We start from the raw sequence: 8,589 nt of genomic DNA, 5'->3' as shown, positions 1-8,589 counted from the left end.
CCCCGAAAGCGCTGGCCCCCGAGGGGCTGCGCGGGGCTCCCTATTTGGCCATGCGGCGGGCCGGGGGCGCGCTGCCCCGCGCCTGCCTTACATGGGCCGGGCGGCCGGGCCGGGCCGGGCTCCATTCATGGCTGCGCGGCCGCTCAATGGCGCGGAGCCGACCAAATAAGGAGAAGGTGGCTGCCCCGGCCCGCGGCGGGCCCGGCCGGCGCTGCCCCTCGGCCGGGTATAAATCGGGGCGGCTCCGCCGAGCCGGCACCCAGGCTCTCCTCCGCAGCCCCCCCCCCCCTCCGCCGCCGGTGCTGCTCTGGTGAGTAGCGCCCGCAGCGCTGCGGGGACGGGACGGGACGGGACGGGACGGGATGGGACCGGGCCGGACGGGACCGGACCGGACGGGACGGGACGGGGGCACCGGCGGGCGGGCGGCGGGTGCCGGCCGTGCAGGTACAGGGTACAGCCGCTGCTCTGCCCGTGCCTCTCCCGGCTACGGCCTCATCTCGGCCGGGGACACCCCCCCCCGCCCCGTCCCCGCGCAGCCCCGGCCCCGCCGTGAAGTGCTCTCCGGCCAGCGCCGATCGCCGCCGTTTCAAACGCTTTCCCTCCCTCCCTCCCGTTTCCACCTGCGGCCCGAGGGCACCGCTAACGGTGCCCTAACGAGCGGCCTTCCGCGGCGCGGAGAAGCAAGCGGCTGACGGATCCCGTTCAAAGCGCCGCCCACCGGCGCGCCCGAGGCACCGAGCATCGTCCCGGGACGGGCCACGTTCCCCGCTCCCGCCCCGGCTCCCGGCGGGGCCGCCGCCGCCGCCGCCGCCGCCGCCCGCCGCCGGGCCGCGGCAGCGCGGGACTGTCCGCCGGGGTCTGGACGCGCCGCCGCGCTGTCTTTCAGGTCCGTGCCTCCCTCCGAAGATGTGCGACGACGAGGAGACCACCGCGCTGGTGTGCGACAACGGCTCGGGGCTGGTCAAGGCGGGCTTCGCCGGAGACGACGCCCCCAGGGCCGTTTTCCCGTCCATCGTCGGCCGCCCGCGGCACCAGGTAAACACGGAGGCAGGACCGGGGCAGGAGGGAGCCTTCCCCCTCCCCTCCAGGAGTCGCCTCCACTCGCCCCTTCCCTCCCTAGTTCTTCCGTTGTCTCCCAAATACCCAGCCCTTCCCTCCGCTCGCTTCTTGCGCTAGTACTAGCGGCACGTTCCCAGGCCTCTCCAGCGCTTCCCTCGGCTCCCCTGTTTGGCTCTCCCTTATCTCCCTTCTAGCACTTTCTCCCTTTCCCCCAGCTATGGCTAACTCGCCAGCTTCCCTCGTGACTCCCTCCCTGTTCTCTCCCCCCCAAGTGAGCCCAAACCCAGCTTCCTACAAAGCTGCTGCCCGCTCCGTCCCCTAGGCCAGACCTGCCGCTGGTGCTAGTTCAACGGCATCTCCGCTGGCGGAGTTTGCACACAGCGTAGTTTGTTAAAGGCCCTTCCCACCCATCCTGTCCAACGTTTCACGTACCAAACACCTTCCTTCAATTTCCTCTACTTCTTTTGTCTGTCTCTGAGCTTACCTTCTTACCGCTCTCTTAAGCCTCCTTTTCTCTGCTCCCGTATCATTCTCCTCCTCTTTTGTCACAGTTGAATCAGTGCACAGAAAATATGGTACTTTTTCTCCTACGGTTCCCTTGGGTAAAAGTTTGTAATGCCTTTTTTTTTTTTTTTTTAACTAAAACATTTGCAATTTGTATTTTGTTATCGTGAATTAATTACTGCTGAGGCTCCACGGTAATATGCAGTATCTTCCTTCACTAGAAGGCTAATCTCCCTCTGTATCTTCTGGTTTATAAACTCTCTTTGTACGTCTCACTGTATCTTTTCCTGCTCATGAAGCTGTGCAGTTTGCTTTCAGTCAAACTTCTGGACCAGAAAAAAAGTAATTGAAAAGAAGAGGTGCATTATAAAAGGGGAAGAAATCCTTTCATCTGATGAAAGGAAAAAGGATTTTATGAGAAAGCTTCAAATCCCGTTCACTTAATAATTTAATAATGCTCATTTCTTTTCCTAATCAACCTTTTAGTGGTGTGACTGCTTGTACCTTTCTTGAAGATGGCATAGTTGTGATGTGATTGTTTGGGCTCCGTGGCGTTGTCTTCCTCAAATAATGCTTTACTTTCTTCTCTTAGGGTGTTATGGTTGGTATGGGTCAAAAAGATTCCTACGTGGGTGATGAAGCTCAGAGCAAAAGAGGTATCCTTACTTTGAAATATCCCATTGAACATGGCATCATCACCAACTGGGATGATATGGAAAAGATCTGGCACCACACTTTCTACAATGAACTCCGTGTGGCCCCTGAGGAACACCCTACCTTGCTCACAGAAGCCCCCTTGAACCCGAAAGCGAATCGTGAAAAGATGACCCAGATAATGTTTGAGACCTTCAACGTGCCTGCTATGTATGTGGCGATCCAGGCTGTCCTGTCCCTGTATGCTTCTGGCCGTACAACAGGTAAAATAAACAAATAATCACTATTTAGCTATTTCCTTTCAGGAACTCTCCTTCTTTCCCACTCCAAAGAGGAGGAAAACCCACCGTAACTCATTCAGATTTACAGAAAGCTAGGTGTTTTTAGTTTATAGCGATTGATGGTAACAGTAGCAGAAGAGCCAGTACGACATAGCCTATGGAAAGGACGACGTGGACCTGTCTGCATTGCTTTTGGAGAGGCCCTGGGGAACAAAGTCTCCTGCCGCTTGCCATGGTGCAAGCGAGGAGACGTTTCTGTGAAGATACCGCTGTTACACAAGTATTACACCAGTTTAGAGGTTTCAGCTGGGCCCCAAAGATGCCCATTATCAGATCAAGACAATCACTATTGCAGATATACTTACTGCTCGGTGTAGTAGCTAGTGGAAGGCTGCTCGTATGGATTAGCTTAAAATGTGAATGGAACAACTGTTTTATGGGAAAGTCCACCCCGAACAGGAACGTCCAGGCAAACAAAGACCGAAGGAACGGGCAAGATCTTTATGGCTAAAATAGAATGATGCTACTTTATACTGCCTGAAAAAAATCCTATGTTGTGTTGTGTTTGTTGCTGCTTACTGTGCCTAAGGGCTCTAAGCATTTGCTAGGTGATTTCAACTGCTCTCTGACATTTCTCTCCCAGGTATCGTTCTTGACTCTGGCGATGGCGTCACCCACAATGTACCTATTTATGAAGGTTATGCTTTGCCTCATGCCATCATGCGTCTGGATCTGGCTGGCAGGGATCTGACTGACTACCTCATGAAGATCCTCACCGAGCGTGGCTATTCCTTTGTGACAACAGGTCAGTCCTTCAGCTTTGCCCTCCTGTGAAAATCCTCATGTCTCTCATGGCCCATCTTCCTCCTCTAGTATTCTGCTTATCCAAACCTTGATTTGATACCCATATATCTGCAGCTGAACGTGAGATTGTTCGTGATATCAAAGAGAAATTGTGCTATGTTGCACTGGACTTTGAGAATGAAATGGCCACTGCTGCCTCTTCCTCCTCTCTGGAAAAGAGCTATGAATTGCCTGACGGTCAAGTGATCACAATCGGTAACGAACGTTTCCGCTGCCCTGAAACCTTATTCCAGCCGTCCTTTATTGGTAAGTGTTCCCGGGAAATTCTCCTTTCTGTAGGAGGTATGAGTGAATCAGAAGATCTAGAAGGTGTCCCACTCCTCTTCCTGCTTATCTAAATTTGGCACTAAATCAAATATAAATAAATAATGAGTTAGATCCTCTAGTGCCTGTAAGCTGTGCTTGATGGGAGCTCAACTGGTAATTCGCTGAGCTCTGGCCTCTTGTTGCAAGTTTTAGATCAGGTTTTAGGGCCACAATTTTTTTAGTGATAAAATGTACAGTTAGAATATCATCATTAGGGAGTTGGACTCCATGATCCTTAACGGTCCCTTCCAACTCGAGACATTCTATGTTTCTATGTCACTGATGGCAAGAATAGCTTTCAGAGCTGTATTTGTAAGGCTTAAACTTAAAACAGTATCTGACTCCAAGAAGCAGTGAAGTGTCTGGGAGGGGAAAAAATGGAATGAAGGTGTGTGTATTAATATGCACTGTAATTAAACATTGCCACGGTCAAGATGGTAAGCTTTGCTGTTTGTGAGTGCAGCTGACGGATGTAGCAAATGCTTGTACTCTAACTCCTGAGCAGTAAGTGCAGTTGTTCGTCAGCTGACATCTCACTGTGGATCTAGTGTCAGCCCTTTCAGGAAGCACCTGTTAACATTAATAAATTGGAATGCAACCTACAAACACTTGCTTCTGGTTTCTTTTCCCTTACAACCAACACTAATATCTTGGTCCATGTCTTGGCTTTGTCTTGCCTTGATGTTTCTAAACAGTATAGACTGTATTTTGAGTAGGCTGAAAAAGAAATGAAGTTACGATTGTCTTCTTTAGTTCTACTTCAACTGTTTTCATTGTCTTCACTGCTGTCTTTACTATATTCAACTAATGCTTTTTGTGAGACTCTGACATAACCTGATACTCATGTTTTCTGCGCTGTATAACTTCCTCCCATCACCAGGTACTAAATCAGTTTATCTTGTGTGTCTACTTCTTCTCTTCCTGTATATTTTTCGTATCATTCCTTTGCACTTGCATCATGGTTCTTACCTTTTCTAACAAATAATTTTCATTTTCTAAACTAGATCTGTAATTATTTTTTTAACATTTTTCTGCAACATTTAGTAATCCGTAAGTAATTTTACAAAAAAAGGTCATAGAAGTTCATGTTAATGACGAGGAGAAATGCCAAGAGTTCTTCTCGTGAAGACCTCTTGCATAATTTACTGACCTACTGTCTTCTTTCTTCTCAAGGTATGGAATCTGCTGGTATTCACGAAACTACCTACAACAGTATCATGAAGTGCGATATTGATATTCGTAAGGACCTGTACGCTAACAACGTCCTCTCAGGTGGTACAACGATGTACCCTGGCATTGCTGATCGCATGCAGAAAGAAATCACTGCACTTGCTCCTAGCACTATGAAGATCAAGGTAAGGAATTTGACTCCGTGCTGTAAGATGTGGATAAAGATGGCGAAAATGTCCACATCATTAAATTAGGCTATAGGAACAACTCAAAAATAAGATCTACAGCTGATGGACAAATGAGGAGAAATTCCATTTAATCAGAATAATTATATTGGTTAGAAGCAAGTGTTAGAAAAGAGGAAAGTATGGTTATGGCTTTTCTTAAGGAATAGTACGTGTCGTACCAGCTGCTGAAGATCTATACTGTTACTATAGAAAAGTTCTTTATTTACTTAAGGGAATACCTAGTGGTTTGTTACATTCGTGATGTGGGTTGGTTGTTCAGAAATGTAACTGTTAAATGAGGATTTTGTTGCTTTTCTTCATCCTAGATCATTGCCCCACCTGAGCGCAAGTACTCTGTCTGGATTGGTGGCTCCATTCTAGCGTCTCTGTCCACCTTCCAGCAAATGTGGATCAGTAAACAGGAGTATGATGAAGCTGGTCCTTCCATTGTCCACCGCAAGTGCTTCTAAGCACTTTTTCCCTCAATTTACTTCCCACTCAGGATGACGACAATATGCTTCTTGGAGTCTTCTGGCAACCCTTCCTGAACTCTTCAGTCATTGTACAGTTTGTTTACACACCCGTGCAATTTATTTGTGCTTCTAATATTTATTGCTTTATAAATAAACAAGATCTGGGACTTGCAACCTACAAATGATTGTCTTTTGTTTTATTATAAGTATTATTTTGTCAAAAAAATGAGACTAAACACCCTGGGATTTGGAAACTCTCATCAAACCTATCAATGCCTTCACCGCCTGCGTGCCCTAACTGATGTGGGCGTGTTAGGTCATGGTTTTCTATTAGTAAGAATTTATAGTTTTAATTTTGAAACTTGAAACAAAAGAAGCATCATATATCAAGGCTTACAAAGAAATAGCCTTGAGGGTAGATCCAGTTAAGTGGAACAAGTGGAAGCAAAGCTCTCATATTCACTCACTGGGTTTAGAAATGTTTCTTCCATTGCATTTAGTATAACCCAAGTATTTTAATATTAATTTATTGAAAGCCAAAGCTTCTGTAAAAGAATTATGTATTAACATAATTTAACATTTAGAATGTGATTTGTAACTGATTAGCTCAATCCTAAAGAGTCATACAATTGTTTTCTGTGGGCTATAAATATTTATGACAAAACGTTAATTCAAACTGACATTTTACTCATCTCCCCACATCTCTTCAAAGCCAGAGATAAAAAGCGAAGCCTTTATTGTACTAATGCACAAGAATCAAACTTCTGCTGTATAAACATACAATTGTTATAATCACGATTATTTTCACATCATCATTCACATGTCTTCGGCAATTATTAATCCTTAATCATTGCTATCCTTTGTTGCTATTTGACCCAGATACTACAATCATAAGTTGCGTACTTGCCATGGGCTTTTGTGTTCCTCATCAGGACTTTTTATAACTGTGCTCTTTGATTTTTTTAAAAAGTAATATCTAAAAGGTGAAGTACAGAATGAACGGGGACATTTTTCTTAAAATAATGGAATCAGTCAGCGTCATAGTTTGAACTATGTACAGTCTGGAGTTCGCCTAAGCTTGATTTAGGAATCTGTTAAAGCATTTATCAAACTGTGCATGTAGCTAGTTAGGCAAGTGCCATTGCAGGTGTTTGAAAAGATTAGATTTCATGCTAATTTTATTCTTAAATGCTAACTGAAAAAAAAATATAAAATAGACAGTTTACATGGTTGCAGGGAAACTTTCTGTTTCTCCCACCTCTTATTTTCTTGAAAGGCATTAAAACTGGCCGTTAGGTGTGATCTGCAATTAAATAGAACTGATTTTACTCTTTGAATATGTGAAGTTAGAAGACAGTTTACTGAGGTGCCACCGTCATTGCCTACCATCGACATGCGATTGAAATATTCAAATAGTTCTAGATATTTTTGCTTTTGGGTAGAGAAGGTGGATGGAACTGTTGAATATAAATAAAATTTAAACATAAATATGAAATTTTAAACATCTTTTACAATTTAAACATACATTTAGACATTTTAGACAAGCATAAAAATGGAATTTTAACATAAGTAGGAAAATTCAATATAAATGTGAAATACTTATTCTCACATTGCAAACAGTGTTACTGAAATGCTTCTGCAAATAGGCCCTTTCACAATACAATACAATACAAGTTAATTAACCTGTGAATCTGTTAAGGCAAAGTCAACAGCCTCCACTGTTCTCAAGAAGGTTTCCAGAGTAGGGACTCACTCTGAAGTTCACACCGTGAAGAAATTTTATATGTTATGAAAACATGGGACCTTTTCCAGATTTGTGACCAACACAAATTTAATTACTCAAACTTAAGACATTTCCCAGTGACACTTGCATATTGTTGTTGAGAACCACTGCGCTTTTCTCGCTTGGTCTTGCTTGCTACTTTGAAAGATTCGGCCAGTCAGAAAGGTCGTCTCAGGTATTAGCGTGAATTAGTAGGGTGATACTGGACATAAATTGCAACTAACTGGAGCTTAAAATGTTAAGCAAGTATGCAAAGGGCGTGCTAATTCAGAGCCAGTGGGGGCCTGACTGGCTCTGACTGATAGGTCAGGAATGGCAGGCGCAGAGCTGGCACCGCGTTCCCGGCCGTGATCGCCACGGCACCCCTGAGCACGTGGGCGCGAGCAGGGACTGAAGGAAGCCACTGATTGCACGGCTGATGGAAAAATTCCTTCCATAGACATTTGGGGCTTTGTAATTCACAGTTTATAGGAATGGGTATGAGCAGCAAGGATTGTGCAAAATAGTGATACGCTTGTATATATGTAGGATATGACTCAAAAGTAGCAATGCCGTACCCTTTTTCTCTTCTTACAGTGTGTTTCCAGATGTATTCACTTTTAATGCGATAAACCCATATTTGCCGTCGAAAAATATGTATTCGTACTGAATGCAGTGAAAACTTCAATAATTCGATGGGATGGGAATTACGATAACTATTTAAGGAAGCAAAACTAAATCTTTTGAATACGGATAATGCGACTGATCAATTTGAGAGGAATTTGAGTGTTAAGTCACGTAAGCCAGGATTCAAAACGTCGATGAGACATGCCGCTGTTAAAGTTTACCCTCCGTTTACATTTCACAACGAGCCTGAATTACAGTGGTATACATTTTGTACGGCAAATGAAGATGGTGGAATGGGATGCAGAAATTAACTGTAGAGAACCTATATGATAACCAGTAAAACTATTGCAGACACTTCCTTGAAATTAAGAAACGGCTGTACCCAAACCCTGCTGCGACCGTCAATCTTCACCTCTGAAACACCTCAGCTAGTGAAGACACCGACATAAATTTTGAGACTAAAGGATCACAGCTAACCTTCATTGCTCTTGGTGAGATTCTCTTTGGATGTAAGAAGGAAACTTCATGTTTAGCCACATTTATAGATTCAACACAGGCATCTTGAAAAGCAGTGTGGATACTTGGCAAAACACCTGTCTGCCACACCAAAGTGTGTCCTGTCGTTTGAGTTTGCAGCTCCTTGTCGCTCCGTATGTACAATG

General features: G+C 45.1%; 1 protein-coding gene across 1 annotated transcript; it reads left to right on the top strand.

Annotated features, from left to right (window-relative positions):
* Positions 1–214: 214 nt before the first annotated feature.
* On the top strand, positions 215–5,711 carry ACTC1 (actin alpha cardiac muscle 1). The gene is made up of 7 exons (XM_049825685.1): positions 215–310; positions 887–1,035; positions 2,156–2,480; positions 3,142–3,303; positions 3,417–3,608; positions 4,842–5,023; positions 5,392–5,711. The coding sequence occupies exons 2-7, from the start codon at positions 907–909 to the stop codon at positions 5,533–5,535; spliced, it is 1,134 nt and encodes a 377-aa protein (XP_049681642.1). The 5' UTR covers positions 215–310; positions 887–906; the 3' UTR covers positions 5,536–5,711.
* The last annotated feature ends 2,878 nt before the right edge of the window (positions 5,712–8,589 follow it).

This window comes from Accipiter gentilis, chromosome 22 (assembly GCF_929443795.1).
Source record: "Accipiter gentilis chromosome 22, bAccGen1.1, whole genome shotgun sequence".
NCBI classification, from domain to species: Eukaryota; Metazoa; Chordata; class Aves; order Accipitriformes; family Accipitridae; genus Astur; species Astur gentilis.
The sequence above is the reverse complement of the archived record's forward strand: the minus strand, read 5'-3'. Positions and strand labels throughout refer to the sequence as shown.